The sequence below is a fragment of the Stegodyphus dumicola genome, chromosome 9, assembly GCF_044657685.1.
Source record: "Stegodyphus dumicola isolate Sdum_Otavi_A_Nest chromosome 9, ASM4465768v1".
NCBI classification, from domain to species: domain Eukaryota; kingdom Metazoa; phylum Arthropoda; class Arachnida; order Araneae; family Eresidae; genus Stegodyphus; species Stegodyphus dumicola.
In genome coordinates, this window is record NC_140776.1 from 123982028 (window position 1) to 124003756 (window position 21729).

Consider the following 21729-nt stretch of genomic DNA (forward strand, 5'->3'; position numbering starts at 1 on the left):
CTCTAAACAAATGTCGCATAGCAAACAAAAGTTTTCGCATTCAAACAGGACGTATACCAAATTAGACGTATTTCAAAGAGGTCGTATAACGAGGTACCACTCTCTGTTGCTATAGACTGTGGCATATGTATTACACTGTATGCAGGCATTTGTCGAAAATACATGTGTATATTTATATTAACGATCTATCTTTCTTTTTACAGAGAAATAAACAGACAGTTGTTTTCGACAGCCACTACAGCAAGTCCAACAGATGATTTCCACTCAACATTTACTGGCATTTCATCACCCATTACTACAAGTCCAACTGTAGAACTAACTTCAATCATCATGCCTTGAAAGACGAATGCTTTATTTTTATCTGCATTTAATATTGCACACGCAGTAGTGCAAGTGACATTAGTTTGAATATTCATTCAAAGTGAAAATAAGTACGTAATTTACACACACACACACACACACACAGAAAAAAAAAAAAAAAAGGACAGAGAAGCGCAATAAGTTAAGCATTTTTGATCATAAAATAAAATGCTATGAGACTGAAACTGGATCTTAGTAAAACTAGAGAATTTATTTTGTTGGTGAACGGAACATTTTTACAGATGAAAAAAATATGAAATTTTACACAAAAATATAATGAAATCATACACAAGCGTCGTAAAAGTTTACGCACTTTCATAAAGAAATATTAGATGCAGTATTTTACTTTATTTTTTGGTTAACAATGAATAAAATTCGGAATTAAATTTGATTCCTTTAAGTTCTTATGTTAACTGTAAGAAGACACATTTGTTAGATAATTTATAGAATTTAGCATAATGATTGAATGATCTAAAATTAGTCTTGTATATATTTGTATTGATGATCAGTATTATGAAAATGTTTTGTATGAAGAAGGAATAACTTTCTATAATAAAAAAAAAAAAACCCATAGTGGGTTTTTTTTTTTTAAATTTAATATTAATTAATTTAATATTAAATTATTTAATATTAATTTAATATTAAAAAAAATCTGAAAGGGTTCAGATTTTAACAAATCCCAAAAGAGCTCTTTTAAAGTTTAATATGATTTATCAGGACAGATTATCGATAGAAATGTCTTAAGTGGAAAAGAGAAACATTTTATACGATATTAGATGAATCTACATTTAAACTACATGGGAATGTAATATATCTTCCGTATATTAAAAAAAAAATGAAAAAATATGTAATGAACTTCTTTAAAAGTATTGAATGTTTTTAATTATATGTGTCAGGAATTAAATGCAACTTTATTAAATCAAGTAAATAAATAATATTCTTACAAGGCAAAATCGCGTTTCGAGACTAAGAGCAGTTTCGATTAAAATCTGAAAAGATTCATATTTTAACGAACTCCCAAAAGGGCTCTTTAATTTAGGAACCTTACCTAGCAGGTAGGACGCAAGCTTTAGTCACGTCAATAATTTACTTCGAACAACAAAAAAGAGGTTGAATATTTTTTGAAACAGGTGATTTAAGAATTTTTAAGCGAAATGTTTTTAAAAAAATGCACTGTGATAAGGTTACATAAAAGAAGAAGAGACTGAAGATTTATATGGACAAGGATGTCTCGTGAGAATAAGCTGAAAATTATTATTTTTTTTAACTTACAAACACGTTTTCAATAGTTGTTATAATAATCTTTATTAAATTAATTAAATCGTTGGCAATGTTAAAAACGCAAGCTCGAGAGCCACGAATTGCTCTCGCACGTAAAATGTATAGAATTTGATTTTTGGTGAGAGATAGGTTTTTCTCTGCAGAATTGTATGTAGCCATTTTTTTTTTTTTTTTTTTTTTTTTTGCGTTCAATAAAATTTTTATGCTGTGTTTTGTTTTGAACCTGATGTCACAACCCAGGTTTTGCATAGCGGTTTCGGCCACTACACCACAGCAGTAAATATTAAAAGTTGGTGGCAGCTTTTAGGGATTGTTCCTGAGAGTAAATTTAGGAACGGACTTTTTCGCCTGTGAACTTGAGTTTTATGTGAACAGTAAAGACTTTCTTCTCTTCAAGAACGATCTAATTTTGCGTGCAAGGACAGTTCGCGGAGTGAAGCCTGTTCAGTGACAAGTGACAGTGTGTCAGAAGGGAACGCCGGAGGAAGCGTGATCTAGTGCCGCAAAATAGTGACATTTCCCGGAAGAATATCCATGTAGTGCCAGGAGAGTCAATCGTAGGCGTCTTCAAAATTGGTGAGTACCATTTTTGTGATTTTGGAGAAGTTATGCCAGTTATTCGAGACTAGGCTTATTTTGGATATAGAGCAGGAAAAGGTTGCCTCTTAATTAGCATTTTTTTATATACGCTTTGTTTGTAGGCATAGGTATTATCATTAAGTGTTGTAAAGCAATTTGTGTTCAGAATTGTTAGGGAATTATTCAGTTTTGGAGAGATAGACCTGTTCTTGTTTTTGTATTATTGTTTTTCGGGGTAGGTTATTTTTCTTTAATTTTCCATAATGGGTGAGTTTATGAGGAAATTTACTAAAGCTCTGCTATTGGAGTTAGCGGAGGATTTTGAAACAAATGTGTTTCAGGCAAATAGAGTAAGAGAAATTAGGCAGGCTATTCTAAATGCCGAGGACTATGAAGAAGAAGCTGCGAAAGAATACGCGGCAAGAATTTGGGCTGCGGCTGAGCAGAGAAAAGCAGAAGAAAAAGCCGAGCAAGAGAGAGCAGAACGGGAAGGGGAACGTGAACAAGAGAAAGCAGAACGGGAACGTGAACAAGAGAGAGCAGAGCGGGAACGTGAACAAGAGAGAGCAGAACGGGAGCGGGAACGGGAGCGAGTTTTTGAATTGGAAAAGTTAAAACTGATGAATGTGGTTCAGACTAATAGCCTAGCTTCCACGGTTTCGAAAGTTGAACAATCTAGAGAAAAAAAGGTTAATTTGAAAGATCTAGTACCGCGTTTTGAAGAGTAATATAGATATTTCATTATTCTTTATGCTATTTGAGAAACAAGCTCAAAAAGAGAACGTTAATGAGATTGATTGGGTCTCGCAATTAATTCCTTTATTACCTTACGATGTAGCCCAGTTAATAGTGAAAGAACCAGCGGATAAAGGGGATGATTATCAGCATGTTAAGAAATTACTCATGCAGAGATTCAAGCTTAGTTCTTGGGCACTAAAAACAAAATTTGAAGAACATTCTAGAAAAAACGGAATGTTATGGGTGGATTTAGTGTATGAATTGAGAGTGTATTTAGAGAGTTGGTTGGATTCAGTAGAAGTTCAAGATTTTGAAAGTCTTAAGGAACTTATGCTCACTGAGCATAAGTTCCTTAAGCGGCGAGTCCCTCTAGAAATAAGAGAGCACTACTTAGACAATTGGGAAGAATTTAAAACAGCTTCCATTTTAGCAGAGAAATGCGACAAGTATGAGGCTTTGCGAAGAGATACGAGGAAGTTAGAACATAGAGCGGGGTTAAAGAAACCATTTGAGAAAGATAGAGAGCGGTATATAAATTCTAACTGTAGTTATAATCAGAAAAGTAGTGGTCATCAAAGAATTAAATCAGAGGAGCATAGAAAAATGGAGGCTCCTAAAAAAAGGCAAGTTTTCAATGAAGCAGGTTTCGAGAAACAGCGGAAAATAAGGTGTTACCAATGTGGAAAGGACGGACATATCCGACCTAACTGTCCTTCGCTGGAAAAGAATAAGGCTAATCTGGTGAAGAATCTAGGAACGGAGAGTTTAGGAAAATGTTTTGAGCCGTATTTCAAGAAAGCAGTAATTAATGGGATAGAGAGAGAATATCTGAGAGATACTGGAGCTGGTATAGATCTGTGTAATAGTACTTGGATTGATACTAATGACTTATTAGGGGAAACTGTATGGGTGAAACAGCCTTTGGACACAGAATGTAAATGTTTACCTTTGGCGAAAGTCACCATTGAAGGTGATTTTGGTGTGGTCACCACAAAGGCAGCGGTTACTCCGGTAGAGTTAGATAAAGAGTACTATTTGTTAGGGAATAAAACTGCACAGTTGATTGAGGAAATTAAGGAACCACCGGTTCTCTTGAATGTTGTGGAGACTCGTAGTCAGGCGCATGCGCGCAGGAGTTTAGAAAGAGAGTGCAGAAGACTTTGATTCCAGATTGGAAGAAGAGAAAGAGATAGAAATTGAAATGGTTGTGAATAATGAGCTTTCGGAAGAAAGGAAATTAACTAGTAATACAGAGGAGGCCATTAAAATTCCAGACATCAGTTTAGAGGAAAGGGCTATCCTTGCGGATGTTTCGCCAGCAGAATTCTCGGAAGCACAAGCAACAGAAACTCATGATAATGTTCAACACCAAACAAAATTTATTATATCGCATACTGAAGGAACACAAGATCTGCAGAATTCGATATTCGAAAAACCCACTTCTATCAAGACGTTTTCTTCTGAGAAATTGCTTCCAAATAACCTTGCTGTAAAAATGATGTTCAATTATAATGCTGAATCAAATGCATATGCTATATGGCGTGCAATGTATAAGGAGACATTACCAGCTATTGTCGAGTTTTCTTTGGATGAACTGACAAATCATAAAGTCAGGAAAAAGAAATTGGGACCTCATTCAAATATAGTTGTAAATGTTGAAGAGTGTTCTGTCTCAGTGATTGATTATTCGAGATCAAATCTACGGACAGCAGGAACTTTAGCATATGAAGTATATGGAGGAGCCAATCCTTTTTATTCTGTGAATTGTGATTTGAAAAATGATTTTTGTAGCGTTTTGGAATTATATTTTTATAGATTTAGATTTGTTTGCATAGTGTGTTTCATTTTCAAAATGGTTAGAATCAAATGTTTAAGTATCAAATGTTTTGTAAACTGAAAAGGTACTTTGTGTAAAATTTGAAGAAATATGCTTTTTATAAGGCACACTTTAGGAGTAGTTTAAATTATTTTTGTTCTATTTGTGTGGTTATGTTATCTTAAATTAAGTGCAGGGTAATGTAACTGGCTTCTCTATTATCACTTAAATGGTTACCACTTGTGTTTTGAAAGCAGTGAAATGTATTTAGAATTTTTCCTTTCATAGTCAAGAAAAATTTCTTTATGAGGGGAGGAGCTGTGATAAGGTTACATAAAAGAAGAAGAGACTGAAGATTTATATGGACAAGGATGTCTCGTGAGAATAAGCTGAAAATTATTATTTTTTTTAACTTACAAACACGTTTTCAATAGTTGTTATAATAGTCTTTATTAAATTAATTAAATCGTTGGCAATGTTAAAAACGCAAGCTCGAGAGCCACGAATTGCTTTCGCACGTAAAATGTATAGAATTTGATTTTTGGTGAGAGATAGGTTTTTCTCTGCAGAATTGTATGTAGCCATTTTTTTTTTGCGTTCAATAAAATTTTTATGCTGTGTTTTGTTTTGAACCTGATGTCACAACCCAGGTTTTGCATAGCGGTTTCGGCCACTACACCACAGCACCAATACATCAGGCATTCATTAAAATGGAACTTTTATGCAATTAGAATCTGAGATTTTGTTTTTGAAAACGTGTTTATAGGTTTCAAATTAAAACTAACAACAATAATACAAAATCTGGTGTGGACACCACATTACTTCTTTGCATGTCTATTAATTATATACAAATTTTGCTGCACTTCATTTAAACTTATTTCCTCGAATTATTCTAACTTAAATTCCTCTTTAGATTTTTCAGTGTTCAATCAACTTCCATAAAATAATGCCCTAATTCTACAAAAATATGTAATGTAATTCTGTAAAGATACTTGATGCTTTTAATTAGATATAACATTCATTAAATACGTTTTTATTTAAAATCAATTAGATTAATATGTAAACAAAAATACTGTTCTTAAGATCTGCATCTATTGCTCTTAACTACTTTAGTTTGTTCATTAATAACTGACGGATTAAATATGAAAGAATAATATCTCATGTTTTCCCGAATGGCAACAGACTCGAATGTAAAGTGAAATAATTCTATAAAAGCATTCAGTGTAATTCTATAAAAAAATGCATGATGTAATTTTACAAAGATATTTAATGTTTTTAGTTAGATACATCATGATTTCAATGCATTTTTATTTAAATCAATCAGATTGAAAAGTTAAAAGGAAGAATATTCTTAAGACCTGCATCTGTTGCTTTTAAATACATTTTGTTAATTACTAACTGACAGATTAAGTATGAAAGAATTATATTTTACATTCGTCCGAATTGTAACAAAATCGAAGGAAAGGTTCCATTATTCCTAACATAGTATTCTTTGGTTAAGACTTACTATATTATTACATCTTTCGTTTGCCTAGTTAAGGCCAAGTAAACTATTGATGCTCCCCATCTAAGGAACCAGTTATGTCGTTAATAAATAAAACAAATATCTGCGACGCTTTTATCAAGAGATGATTTGTAAGTGCTATATTTTTTACCACGATATTTTCTACAATGATGTTTTAAAATACTGCGAATTTTTTTTTAACCTTTTTTTTTTCTTGCGATGTTTTCTCCTTACTTCATTCCCTCTCGCGATGTTTTATTCGATGATGTTTTCCCCTTGCATTGTTTTCTCCACGATGTTTTCGGCGGATACCTAAATTTTAATCTTTTAAAGTATTTATCTTTTTATTTGTATAGTTGATGTATTTATTTTGATCTGATTAAATTCATTTTCATTGCAGTAAACTAACAGCTAAGAATAATAATACTTATGATTACAGTAAAGTCTCTGTTATGAGAAGAATTCGTTATTCGAACTCATTAAAACGAATTAGATTGTTCACAGAAGAAAAGAAAAAAAAAATGAACACTATTTTGGGTTTTCTTGATAGAAAAGGTGCCTTTGACAATGCGTGGTGGTCTTTTATCCTTTTAAAAAGTGGAACTTCCAGCGAATATTTTTTCACTTGTTGTTGACTTTTTAAATGATAGGTCGGCCAAATTGCAACTAGCTCGGCTTTCGCAATTCCTCGCCTCGAAAGGGGCTGTCCTCAAAACTCAGTTTCTGGACCTACTTTTTGGAATATTGTTATTAATGATGTCCTCTCAAAACTTAAAAATCTTGCCTTTTGCGATACTATAGCCTTTGCGGATGATTTCTTGGTTTGTTTCTTGGAGTAGAGATCTTCCTGCTACTTTTGTTAGCATAAGTATTATTATCAGATTTTGAATCTCCCCTCCGATAGGTCAAAAAGTTTTAAACTGGACTTTAATCCTAATAAAACCAGAGTCGTGATTATTAAAAAGCGAAACATTTGTTGTAATGCATTTCAGCTATTTCTCGACGGAATTTCATCGGCTGTGGCATCATCATCGACGGCATTTCATCGGCAAATGAAATATTTTGAGATTTCTTTGACAGTAAATTTTCTTAGAAGCGACATTTAACTTACGTATCAGAGTAATGTTATAAATTACAGCGTGAATTATGTCGAATTGCACGCAACACGTAGAGTATTAATTTCAACGTACGTTCGCTCACCTGTAAGTAAGAAATTGAACCTTCGTAATGTACGTCTCAAGAGTTTGGAGTATGGCTTAGAAGGAAGAAAAAATATTCATTAGAAAAAAATAGTCTGCGAAGCATTAAAAGACGGATACTCCTGCGAATCATTTTGTAGATACAGTACTATGAGTTCGTTTATGCAGTTTCTGATTTCCCTCCATTCGACATTGCCGTTCTTCATAATATTGCCTTTAGGGAAAATTTCTCTGCTTTTACTGTCTCTAGTTATGAGTGTGTTTTAACTCCATCTGTTCTTCTTCATTCCTCAGAAAGAAACGCTGTTAGCATTATTCAAGTTAGCAATAAAATCGCAGATGATTTCTTTGTAACTAGCTATACTGATGGCAGTAAAATTAATGACAAAGTTGGTTTCGCATTTGTTGTCTTCAGAAGTAGTCTCGAATTCGAGCACCTTCACTTTATAATTCGAGACGATTCCATGGTTTTTATAGCTGAACTTTTGTATTTAAATTTTCCCATCAAATGAAACACTGAAAAAATTGTGCTCTTTCAGACTATTTCATTTGTACCGATTCTCTTTCATCTTTGGAGATCCTAAAATGTATTCTTTCTTCTAATAAAATAATCGTCGAGATTCGAAGGCAACTTAAAAACCTAAAAGATAAAAACATTTCGGTTGCTTTTACATTTGTTCGTGGACATACAGGTGTTGCTGGAAATGAACGGGCCGAATTTTTTGCAAAGACTGCTACCAAGCGCGAAATTGATATTTTTGTCAATATCCTTAAATACGTTTATAAGAAGGTTATGAATTAAAGTATTATATTGGAGTAGTGGAATCATGAATACCATTAGTTCAAATAAACGGCTTAACTAAGAAGTTTTTCTCTTCCATCAAAATGAGATTGTCATTTCATCATTTTTTTACAAGTTATAAAATGACCCAATTCCTTACTGGCCACAGAAACTTTAAAAGATACTTAAGCAGATTTAAGTTGGGTAAAGAGATTTTTCACGATTGAAGCGTCGGTTGCTAGGAAAATGTTGAACATGGTCTCTCATCTGTGTTCCACATCTGACAGTGAAAGAAAGATCTTAAAACTGATACTTAAAATTATTAATTGGCTTCTTGATTTTCGTCAGTTTATTTCCGAAAGAAGTGCGTTTAACTATTTTTTTAAATTATTGTAATCCTTCATAAGTTTTTTTAAACATTTCATTTACATTTCTTTTACATTGTTCATTTTTCTGTATTTAGTTTCCTACTTATTTCTGCAAGCCCCATGTGATACTTTCTGGTACAAGGGGAATTGTTTGAGTGATTAATAAAAACAAGTAATGTAAATAAAAATTAATAAGTCAATACCTACTTAGTTCAACAAAGAAAAATTTTATTTTAGTTACATTTCATTAAAATTTTTTCGTTTCTAATTTATGAAATTTATGGTGGTCTATAATTTCTTATTCTATCCATCTCTTGTAATGCTTCATTATTGCAAGAAACCTTTCCAGTGAGTTTCGAGCAGTCCAGTTCTTCAGATAATATGCCATCTAATGATTTCACATGACTCAAGGCGATATATGCTTGACCTGCTGCAAAGAGTTTTCGTCCTAGGTATATTACTGTATAATCTACAGTGCTATTTATTTATTTCAATAAGCAAGGGACATTTTAAAGGGTTATATTTTAAACATATAATACTATCATGTTAACATATGAGGAGAATTTTCGATACATAATGGGACATTACATCTGCTTCATCCAACTCTATAAAACTACAATTCTTTAATTCCATACACTTTAAAAATCTTTAGAATTCTGTCGAACTGTTGCCACTTATTTTGCACGATGTATGTCCACGAACAAACATAAAAGCAACTGAAATGTTTTTATCTGTTAGGTTTTTAAGTTGCCTTCGAATCTCGACGATTATGTTATTAGAAGAAGGAAAAGGCACCATCTTCGTGCGTTACAATGGCACCATCAACTTGCGGTGAAACTAAAAGCGTAGAATATAATTCAAGTCAAAAAAACCTAAAATAAGCAGTGCTGGATAGCACGTAAGTTAAGCGTTAACAGGTTGACTCACAAAAACCTAACAGGCGTGATGATAATCCGAAATGGCCAAGAGGCTTTCTAGCGGCACAGCGAAACAACAACGAAACGTGTGCTAGCTAGCGAAAACACGCTCTAAACAAACTCAGAGATTCACCATTTAAAAACGCACTTCACTTTAAATTTTTATCCTGGAGAGAATATGTGAGGGGAAGTTGAGAAGTTATGTAAAGGTATCAAACTAATATAAATTTGCTATGAAAAATAAGGGAAACCCTACAAGACGTCTTCCAGTTTATAGTTTTGCATTCCACCTAACCGAGTGGTCGACAAACTTATTCGCCAAAGAGCCAAATATGAACATTACAAGAATTTAAAAAAAAAAAAAATTGGGAGACAAATCTGCTTGTTTAGTAAACTTTTATTATACTAAATAAAACTGAATTTAATACTTAATAAATATTTATTAATGCGAACAATGTGCTTGCATCTCCTTGGAAAGTTTGAGTAAGTCGTATATTGTTGTTTTTAATTTTAAGCATGATTCCAAGTTCTCATCAATAAGATGACTTCTCAGTTTACTCTTGATAATGTTCATGCTTGAAAAAAATTGTTCGCATATAGATGTAGAACCGAAAAGGGGAAGAACAGCAAATGCGAGCTTTTTCAGCTGATCGTAAGTCAGGAATACTGTTCCAAGCGTTGAAAATGATCATGTCTTCCTTCTTCAGGTCATTCAAAGCAGACCACTTGTGTTGTGAACTAAGATCACATTTTTTCTTCTCCAATATTTCCAATTCAACACAAAGAATTTCGAATTTAGAGCGCCATATCTCCTTATTTTTTAAATCCAGCAATTGTATTTCAAAGCTACACCAATGTCAATTTCAAAAGGAGAAAATTTCAACTCGGTTATCGTAGCATTAAGAGGATTTTTGACAAATGCTAAAGTTGCTCTGCTGTTTTTAAATTCCTGAAACCTGCTGAGAAATGCTTCCCTCATATTTAAAATTATTGTTTTAAAATGGTGTTTATCGGTAGAGGAATTATTTTCTTGGGATGCTTCAACAGGCTCGAAAAGTGAAACAATGTTTGCCTTTCAAAATCCTTGCAAACATAGATAATTTTTTTCCGAATGTTATTACTTCTTCTAACATCGAAAAAATTAAGTTTCTTTCCCTTGTAGTTTACGATTAAGCTGATTTAGATGAGACGTAACGTCTACCATGAAATAAAAGTTTTGGATCCACTGATAGTCTGTTAGTTCTGGATAGTGAACGCCCTTCTCAAGGAGAAATGCTTTAATTTCCGGAAAAAGGGACGCGAAAAGTTTTAAAACGTTCCCTCTTGATAACCAATGTACCTTGTTATGAAGAAGCGTACTCACTCTCCATTTCAAATAAAAATTCTTTGAATTGACGATGATTAAGAGCTTTAGCTAAAATGGAGTTGATAATGGTAATCACTAATTCCATAACTTTACATATTTCTTCCAGAAATGTTTGCGCACACAGCGCTTCTTGGTGAACGATACAATGGTAAACAAGTAATGGTCTCGTGATTATTTTTTTCTTTCGAAATAGCAACAACCCCTTTTCTTACGCCGGTCATACTTTTGGTCCCATCTGTTGAAATCAACACAATTTTATCGAGGGGAATATGATGCTTATCCATACACTCAATTACAGCATCGGCGAAATCTTCTCCACGCGTCTGACTTTCGAGTGGCAATAATCCTAAAAGTTTTTCTTTAGGGCCTGAATGAGACATAAATCTTAAAAAAAGGGAAACTTGCGCTGTATCATTTATACCACAAGACTCTTCAACTACTATTGATAAAGCCGAAACCAATTTCAGATCTTCGATATTGCTGGGTGGTTATATTCGAACACATTTTAATTGTTCTATCTTTAATGGTTTTGGCAAACAATGGTAACTCTTTTAATTCTTTTCAGAATATCTGCTTTGTTCTTAAAATCCCGAAATAGCTCTTCGGATGCATTTATAAAACAATTTTTTTATGTATTCGCCGTCTGTGTACGGTTTTCCTCTCTTAGCAATCTCTTGGCTACAAACAAAACTTGCCATATTAATATTGCTGGAAGACTGCATCCAGTTATTAAACACAAAAGTTGACCACTCTTGACTCGTCTGAAGTTCCTCAACTGCTCTCTTCCTTGCATCACCGGTAGGATATTTAGTACTAAATGACGCATGCTTTCTTCTAAAGTGTCTCCTAAATTTGACTTCTTGTTATGCGTGAATTTCTCCTTACAAATAAGACATGTCGGAAGTCCATTCAAGTTTTGAATAAACGCAAAATTCTAGGTCCACTCAACTTTCAATTCGCGGTTTTCATCTTCCGTTTTCTTTGCTTTTTTTTTTTTTTTTTTTTTTTTTTTGGTAGCCATGTTAATTGGGGTGCCTATAAAAATATTCCAAATATATTTTTTTTTAAAGCCACCAGTACAGAATTATTATCATTATTAAATTGATGAATATAAAAATTAAAAAAATATAATTTTATTAATATATGTAACTGCACTAAAAAGAAAGAAATAATTTTTTCCATCATCAGAATAACAAAACTTTTAATATGACCAAAAATGGAAGAAAACTTTCAACATTTGGACAAATAGAAATTATCGAAAAATTGATTACAAATTTTGTACTGGAACCACAAACATACATAGCAGGTGTAATAAAATCGTATAAAAATTAGCTGTAAGATGTGTAGCTAGATTAAAAAATAACAACTTTTTAATAAGACAGGATAACGGCAGACACGGTAGATAAAACAAAACTGTTTACACTGCAACTGCTGCTCTGTGATGCCAATTTGTGCCTTCACTACTTTATAAAAAGCATGCACGCGCATGCCGGTAGCTTGTACATGGTTTATGTTTACGTTTACGAAAACTAATAAAATTAAACTCGATGTTCGTTACGTATTGTTTTAACAATATAAAATTTTAATTACCTATCTATCTTTTTACTCAAACAAAAAATTATACATGTTCTCGATTTATAGAGGAATTTTAATTTATCAAAAAAAGATGTAGTTTTTTTCTTACCAAGTTTTTTTTAAATGAAAATATTATTGCGCCTTCCATGGATATTTGTACCAGAGCCGCACTTAAGGAGCCAAAGAGCCACATGCGGCTCTGAAGCTGCACTTTGCCGACCACTGACCTAACCTAATTTGCATGGATATTTATTATTCCAGACGTGTTTTGTTTCATTTAGTTTGCTTCAGTCTTTCGGTCTGGGCAAAAATTTTTTATTTTGTGAGCATGTATTTTTTTATTATGTCTTTTAAATGAATAAAATACAATTAAGGAAAAGGTTTTTCATACAATAAGCTTTTATTTAAAATAGGTATGATAATTAATGCACTAAAAGAAGAAAAATAATTTATCGTATAATAAGAATAATAGATTAAATAATTTTAATTATAGAATTCATCTACAATTTTATATTGCGAATAATAAAAGCGTAAGGCTTACGTGATAAATTAAAAAAGATAATGGCTTATACGTCTGGTAATACAAATAGATTAATAGAAAATTAAGAAAGATAAGGGCTTATATATTGATGCAATTCAATTAATAGATTTCGTAATTTGGGGACAGCGCGCTTTTATCAGTTTTACTATGACAAATTTCGTCATTAAGTGCCTCAAAATGGCAAATTCAAAAACAATTTATCTGCGAGAAACGCTTTATTTTCCCATCTACTTCAGACTACAACACATTAAAAAAATATCCCATAATATTTTTTTTATCGTTCTTATTTAAAAAAAGAAAATTTTTTATTTATAATCTGTGAACATTTCAAAACTTTATATAAGATACATTTTTAGATGTTGAAATTTTAAAATTATAACCATTAAATCGTCTTAAAAAACGAACAATTTTTCAAAATTCGCCCAAAATTCAGAAATTAAATATCAAGTTTCCTACAAGGTCTCACTAAAAGACTTTTCTCTGCTTTATTCGATGGCGCAAACATAAATTCTGATGTACTTGTTCATGAAACGAAAATATGTGCGAACAATTGTTTAAACATTAAATAAAATAAATCGAATTTTGAAAAACAAAATCGCTTCACCAGACTGCAGCATATGTACAAAATTTGAACTCACTCGATAGCTTATCAGGAAGTAAATTGAAAATCGATGACAAAATTGCACTCACTGTGAAACACCTCGAGTGAACTAAAAGCTTATAAGAAGGAACTATACTTTCAAATGAAGACAAATAAAAAATTTGAATTTTGAAAAACAAAACAAAGTGAAATAAGACTATAAAGAAAATCTGAAGGATTTCAGATTTTAAATTACGTCCAATGTGACTTTTTTTAACATCATTGTTTGAAATTAATCAGTTTCTTGACTTATTTAATAACTTCGGATGAATGGTAATATATTTAGAAGAGAAAACCTTTTTAATTCACAACGAACTTTTTTATTTAGCATTCTAAACATAACAAAAAGAATAACATTCCATGCGTTATCACGCTCAAAGTAATATACAAAACAACATCACTGTTGCCACAAAAATCTGCACTATAATGAACATATTAAATTATTGTGTATTAACAGAGTTCGTGCACGTTCCTGAACATCCTCCCACCTTGCAAATTTTAGGAAATTGCAACGTATTCTCTACTCAGTTCAAAGATTCAGTCGATGAGGAACTTTTACTTGTCTTCCGGCCCCAGTGGTTATGAGTCTGCCTATTTTAGGGGACTCAGTGAGAGGCTCAACTATCCTTGAGGTATCAATCTGACCATCTAGAGCTGTTGGTAGTTGGGGGGAACTTCTAAGATCCGCATCTTGATCTGGATTTAACGAGACTTGAGGCTGAGGTAGCTCTGAGGGACGAGTCACTTCTAAAGGATACAGGTTTTGGACGGGTCTTATTTTTTCTCCGTCAGCCATTTTTACTTTTGCCACTCATACATGACCATCTGTACCTGGAAATACTTGGACAACAAGTCCCAGTGGCCAGTTAATGCGCTTTTCCGGAGTTCCAATCAGCACAACATCACCCACCTCTAAAGTGTCTCCTTTTCGTTCTCCTCTATGGACTAGCATGGCTAGGTACTCATTTCTGAATCTCGAGCCTAAATCAATCCGAAGATTTTGTAAATACCGCAAGCGAGATTTAAAACTTTTGCTGTCTTTAGTATCCAGATCCTTTACATCATGATGAGGGATTCCTTGTATAAAATATGCAGGTGTCAATGGCTTTAAATCCGCAGTCCCGTCTTCTAAGTAATTTAAGGCTCGTGAATTCATTGTTGCTTCACAGTCTCATAGTATAGTTTCCAGCTCAATGTAACTGACCGTTTTAGAGCCCAAAACTAGTCTTAAAAGATCTTTTACCATCCGTACCAACCTCTCCCAAAATACTCTTCACCAGGCAGCGGTTGGAGGATTAAACTTCCATTTAATCTTCTCAATTGTTGAGAACTCCATTATTTTTTCCCAATCAAGTTCGTTTAGTGCATTATTCGTTCCTACAAAGTTGGTACCATTGTTAGTATATAAGATGCTTATTCTACCCCTTCTTGCAATGAATCTTCGGAGTGCCATTATAAATGAATCTGCTGATAAAGATTTCGTCAATTCAAAGTGCACAGCACGATAGATCGCACAAGTATAAATCACAATCCATGCTTTTTCGCCAGACAATGCATACAATGGGCCAGCCAAATCGATGCCAGTGACCTCAAAAGCTCCAGCATATTTAATGCGGTCATTTGGTAAGGGTACGGTTGAAGAGATTTGCCTTTGAATCTTTTACAAATAACACACTTTGAACAAATTCTCGGAACAGCTTTAGTATAGCCCACCTTCAAAGTTTGGCGAATTTGGTTTGGCGCCAAAGCACATGAAATACGTTGTTTTGAAAAATGGTTGCCGTCCAGATTTTCGACGAAACTCCGTGTTTCAAAAAATGGCAGTCATCTTGATTTCACGAGAAATCGTGGATAATAGAAATAAGTTTACGACTATTATACACGATTTTAAGAGAAAGAAATATTAAGAAATGATTAATAAAAATGATTAAGATTAAAAAGATGTAATTTTAAAAACAATACCGGAAACCTTTAGCTATTTCACCTTTAATAAATAATTTGGTGTGACGTCACAATGTATTCTCCATGCTACGCGTAATTTCTATTTTCTCTTTAAAAAAATAATGAATTGTTTATTATTGTAAATTAACATCAAATTCTTTAAATTTACATTTCTGAGCTTAGGCGCAACTGAAAATAAGTATAATAAATTGTTTATATTTAAAATTATCATGATACAGTAAGCAAATTCTACCAGTTATTACAACGATAAAGAACGTCGCAGTCTCTCATACTTGTATTTCACACAGCTTCAGTATTTTAAAAGATTGTTAAGCTTTAGCATTTATACAAATAAAAATTTTTTTTTAAATTAATACTCTGGAACATATCAATTTTATCATATTTACAAATTAACGTTTTGCTACGTAACAACATAATCCCTTATATACCAGGAAGTAGACAATTTTCATTATTTTCTAAAAATTTTAAACTTCACATTAATGAAAAACAGGTTCTTAAATTCCTAAATCACATTATATTCTCTGTAGGCAGGCATACTAGAATTCTACACATAAATAAATAAAAAATTTAATTTCTCGCAATGAAAGAAAATATTATAAGAAAATAAATACTACAAATTAGGAACACTAAGCAATGCTTCACATACACACACACATACAGTGTCTCACAAAAGCGATGGGACACTTGTGCTTAAAAAAGGAAACTAGTGAAATAAATTTAAAAAAAAACATGTAAAATATTTTGTGGGTGTGTTTCATACTTAAATTTAGTAACAATTATTACATAACATACATTTTCCCAAAATATTGAAATATCAATTTAATAAAAATACAATTGTTTAGAACGGAGCAAAAAATGGCTCACATAAGTGATGGGACACTTACTTTTCCATCAAATAGTATTTATCCAAAAATTTTTCTTCATAAAAGGTTTTAATATATATATAATTCTGATTTAAAATGTATTTCCCCGTGCAATGCAGCGCGAGACAAATTTTAAGTGAAATCTACGCCGGAAACGTAAGAATATATTGGCACGTGCATTTAACTTTGAGTAAATGGATATCTCGGAAATTTGTATTGAAATTGAATAAATCTGTCTACTATATTAGCTGTAACCGTAATTTCATCCTCTTGTTTACATTGCGTTTGGCAAATTGTATGGGTTACCACATCAAATCATTATCGCCGCTCTTGGCGATATTTGTTTAGTTAAAATTCCGGGTGGGCTATACTAAAGCTGTGCCAAATTCTCTTCACAAGACGTCTTACACCGACAATCCAATAATCTTCTCGCAAGTCGCAGATCAAGGTCCCTGTACCTGCATGCTGCAGTCGCCGATGTTTCTGTTCTATTAGGCGATGAACTAGTGCATGGTTCCCTGGCAATAGAATATGACACTTAAAGTTTTCTTTTTCGTCACTTAAAATTAGTTTGGTTCTTACTCGAAGAAGTCCAAAGTCATCCTTAAATATAATCATCCCTTTCAAATTCTTTCCATCAGTATTCCGAAAGTTTTCGGCTTGGATTAAATATAAAAACCTTTTCTCTGCAAAACTCACTTCTTCTGAGGTTAATTCCTTATTAAATTTTTCATTTTTTCTATGACGACTGTTGTTAAGAAATCTAAAGATCCAAGCTAATACTCTCACATTTTTATAATATCCAGAAAATCGAGTGAATGTTTCTGTAAAGTTTGGGGTTCTACAGGAAACGCTAGAAACCACATTTTTACTTTTTTCTGAATTAAGTGTACTTTCATCAGTTTCTAGTTCTGACTCGTTAGAGAGAGGCCATTTATCCGGCTCTTGTTTAAGCCAATACGGCCCCTCCCACCATCTGCTCTGTAGCAACATTTTGGCATCGCACCCTCTAGAGGGGAGATCAGCTGGATTGCTTAAGCTTGGTACATAATGCCAGTCGTCCGGATTTGTGCATCTCCTTATTTCAGCTACACGATTGGCCACAAAAACAATCCAGTGGGAGTCTTTTTTTATCCATGTCAGAACTACAGACGAGTCGCTCCAAAAGTACACTTGACACTTTGTCAATTTAAGAGCGTCAATGACTTGACGGTACAGCCGACTAGCTATAAGTGCTCCAAGCAATTCTAATCTGGGAATAGTTACTTCTTTGGCAGGCGCTACTCTTGATTTACATAATACCAATTATACTGAAGTTTTGCCCTCAAAATATGCATGTAAGAAAATGCATTCTGCATAAGATACCTTACTAGCATCACTAAAACAATGTAGAGAGATAGAGCAGTCATCGAAGTGTCCAATCACAAGTCTTCTTGAAATTTTACAATAATTCAAGAAGTTTAGTCTTTTGAACCAAGCCTGAAATTCTCTTTCTATAATACCTTGTGGAAACTTTTCATCCCAGGTAAGTTTCATCTTCCATGTTTTTTTGCAGAATGAGTTTTGGAATTAACGTGGTTGGACTTGTAAATCCGATGGAATCGAATATCCTCTGTGAGACTGACAAAAGAGATCGTTTCGTGTGGGCACTCTCCAAAAATGTCAAAGGGGTTAAATTGCAATAGATTTCATCATTCTCGGTGTCCCATGAGAGTCCCAGAATTGGAATGACCTTCTGATAGGAAGTCATGCTTCTATCTTTGAATGGTGCAGCAGTCCACCTAAGGTCAAAACCTCCTGAAGACATTACAGTTTGGGACTCTTCTTTGAACTTGACTACTTCTTCTTCGGTTTCGAAACTAGCTATACAATTGTCGACATAAAAGGATTTCTTCAATCTAAGTGCCGTTCTTCTTAAATCTTGTGGAGCATTATCCAAATGGTAAGAAATCGTTGCTCACAACAGGAATGGACTTGAAGAAATGCCGAAAACGACACGACAGTGTTTGTAGGTAACAATTTCGGTTTTGTTTGAATCTTTCCATCACAGGAATTTCAAAAAGTCTCTGTCTCTGACACACAAACTGATTTGTAAGAAAGCTTTCCTTATATCGGCAGTAACACCAATTGCATGTTGCCGGAATTGTATCAAACGTTTGGAAAGCATTTCTGTTAAATTCGGTCCCTTTTCGAGGCAAGCATTTAAGGCATTCCCATTTTCATCGTTCAGTGATGATTCGAATACAGGTCGCACTTTCGCAATCAGACTGGAATCCTTGATTACTGCTTGATGAGACAAATAGTGACCAGTATCACTATTATTCGGAGCTATTTCAATTATACCTTCTTCATGCCAGCCTTTAATAATACCATCATATTCTTCGAAAATCCCATCTTCTGCAGTCTTCGTGTATTGGCGAAAAGTCTTTTTTCCGCTTTATCTTTATCTCCAAGAATCCGATGGCTATCCTTCCAAAGCAAGCAGACTTCATACCTATTGCCCTCGATTACTTGTTCTGTTCTCTAGGAAAAATTTGATTGTTTCAGTGTCTAAATTCTCCTTAGTCTTCACTTTCGCCGGATCTTTTATGCCAATTGTCTCTAAATTCCATAGTTCTGTGAGATCCAAATAACAAAGTCCGATGGTATCAAGCAAGATATTATGACTTTGCACTGGACCTTGTAGGGTTCAACTCAATTTTGTTTCAATGGCAATAAGGTTTTTGTCAATTGGAATGATATTATTCGTCATCAACAAGTCGGCACCTATTAACAATCGATATCTGGTGTATCTCTGCCAGAATCACTGATTTTGATTTTATGTTCTCGAAAGGAGGAACATATCTGTTTGAGTTTCACTCTAGGAATATATCCACAAATTTTGTCTTTATCTAAAACCGATAATTCGTATTTGAGTTTATTTTCCTTTCCTTATATTTCGATATCAAAAATACCATGGACCTGAGATTCAGTTTCAACTCCACCAAACAAATTGTGGCTCAAAGTCTCTTGATCTAATGGGACTAAATCTAGTCTCTTTATTATGTCTTTCCGTAAGTAAGATCTTTGTGACCCACTGTCAAAAAGCGTTCTCACAAGCTCTTTTTTTTTTTTATTATGGACAATCTTCACCATAATAGCTTGGAGAAGAGTTGTTTGCAGTTTTTGGTTAGACAATAAAGTCTCACTCGTTTCGTTAGCTGCTTTAGGTGCTTTCTTTTTTGAACTTCTAGAACCTTTTAGTTCTCTGCACGTCACCGTTACATGACGTTTGTTGCAAACTAGGCATTTCACAGAACTTTTATACTTTTCGGCAGCATGCCCAATTTTTAGACAGTTGAAACAAGATTTTTTCTTTCTTAGTAAATTTTTCTTATCTTCCAATGAAAGGCTGTGCAGCTTAAAGCACTCATAAGAATTATGTGTTTCCTTGTCACACCAAACACAAGAATTAAGTTGTTTCTTCTTTGAATCTCCTGCATAAATACAAGTTGCTGTTGCTGGAACCGAATCAAATTTGTCTGAAGCAGAAAAACTTGTACGGGCCAACTGAAGACGCTCTTCACTTTCAACTTCAATTCGGGGAAAATGCAATAAATTTTCCAAATTTTCGTGTGTGCAACACTTTCCCTAAGCTGGCGAGATCGCTCCCATGACCTCAAAATTTCTTTAGGTTGTGAAGACTCTACAAGGGGATACAGCATAGCTGCATAAATCTCACTTTTTACCCCCAACGTCTCCAAAGCTCTGAGTTGCGTCTCTAACTTATAAGTTGGATAGAGTCATATTTCCTTTTTTGCTAGCTTGAGCCAAAACCAACTTTTTTGCTAGCCAATAATTCGCGAACATAGATTTCTACCAGTAATTCGTCTCGTGCAAAACGAGATTTTAGCTGCTGGATAGCTTCTTTATAATTCGCGCCTGAGGGAGAATAACTATCTATGAGCTCTCTCGCTGCGGATCCAACGACCGTTGCCTGCAATAGGTACTGAAATTTATCATCGTCATCTATATTTACATCCTCGTTGATCTTCTTAAACTGTCCCCAAAATCCTAACCAATTTCGGGTCTCTCCATTGAATTTTTGAAGTTCCAACTTTGGTAATTTAAAGTTCCTTTTCGTGGAATTTTCTACAATTCTAGGTGTAATTACAGGAGTGGAATTCACCCTTTTGTTTTTATACTGATATATTTATCACGATATGTTTCATTAGCCTCAAAATCAGCCAAATATTCACTATCGTTTTCACTTTTCAACAAAAGTTCGGAAATTTGGGATTGAACTTCATCTAATCTGTTGAATTTCCCTTCCAACTGTGAGTTCAATACTTGGAGTTGATTAACCTCCACGTCAGGCTTTAGAATTTCAGCATCTAAAGCACTGGCAGTAATCGTAAACGATTGCCTTAGAGGCTTACGCTTTCGTAATAAAAATTCCATGATTTTAAATTCAATACGTCCAATATAATCAGATAATAAAGGATATAATCAAATAAATCATGGTACTACTTTGGTAGACGGTTGCACGGATTTTTGGCGATTTACATTGGCGCAATTGTTGGCGCGCTTTTTACAGTTGTCAGCCATCTTGAAAAATGCTGTTTTTACGTATTTCACGCATAGTAAAGTATTCGAAACTTTAAAAAAATAAATATCGTTAAAAATAATGGATTAATTTTTTGTTGAAAACGTTGTTTTTTTTAAGATGGCTGGCAAATGTAAATAAAGAGATTTACGGTGCTACTTTGGTAGACGGTTGCACGGATTTTTAGCGATTTACGTTGGCACAATTGTTGGCGCGAATTTTACAATCGTCAGCCATCTTGAAAAACGCTGTTTTTACGCATAGTAAAGTATTCGAAAATTAAAAAATAAATAAATAAATATCGTTAAAAGTAATGGATTAATTTTTTGTTGAAAATGTCTTTTTTTAAGATGGCAGGCAAGTGTAAATAAATACATTTACTATGAGTATAAAGTACTAAAGTAAGGCTATTATTACTTTCATATAGCAAAAAAGAGAATAAAAACACCGCTATAAAAACATTGTGCCAACGTTTAATTAGATTAAAATATTACTGAAATTGAATATCGAATTAAAAACCATCCTACCAACATTTAAAAGAATTAGAATATTATTAAATTCAAATACTTTAAAATACGTTACATAAAATATAATTAACATTAAAACATATGTGACAATAATTATCTCAGCAATTTTTGAAAATAGTGTATTAAT

General features: G+C 33.4%; 1 protein-coding gene and 1 long non-coding RNA gene across 2 annotated transcripts in view; one reads left to right on the forward strand and one right to left on the reverse strand.

Annotated features, from left to right (window-relative positions):
• Positions 1-751, forward strand: part of LOC118199517 (uncharacterized) — a 29741-nt gene extending 28990 nt beyond the window's left edge. The window contains exon 5 of the mRNA XM_035371404.2: positions 204-751. Coding sequence (XP_035227295.1) covers positions 204-211 — 8 coding nt within the window. The 3' untranslated portion in view covers positions 212-751. The remainder of the gene's footprint in view (positions 1-203) is intronic.
• Positions 1-21729, reverse strand: part of LOC118199518 (uncharacterized) — a 175341-nt gene that overhangs the window by 45528 nt on the left and 108084 nt on the right. The window lies entirely within an intron of this gene.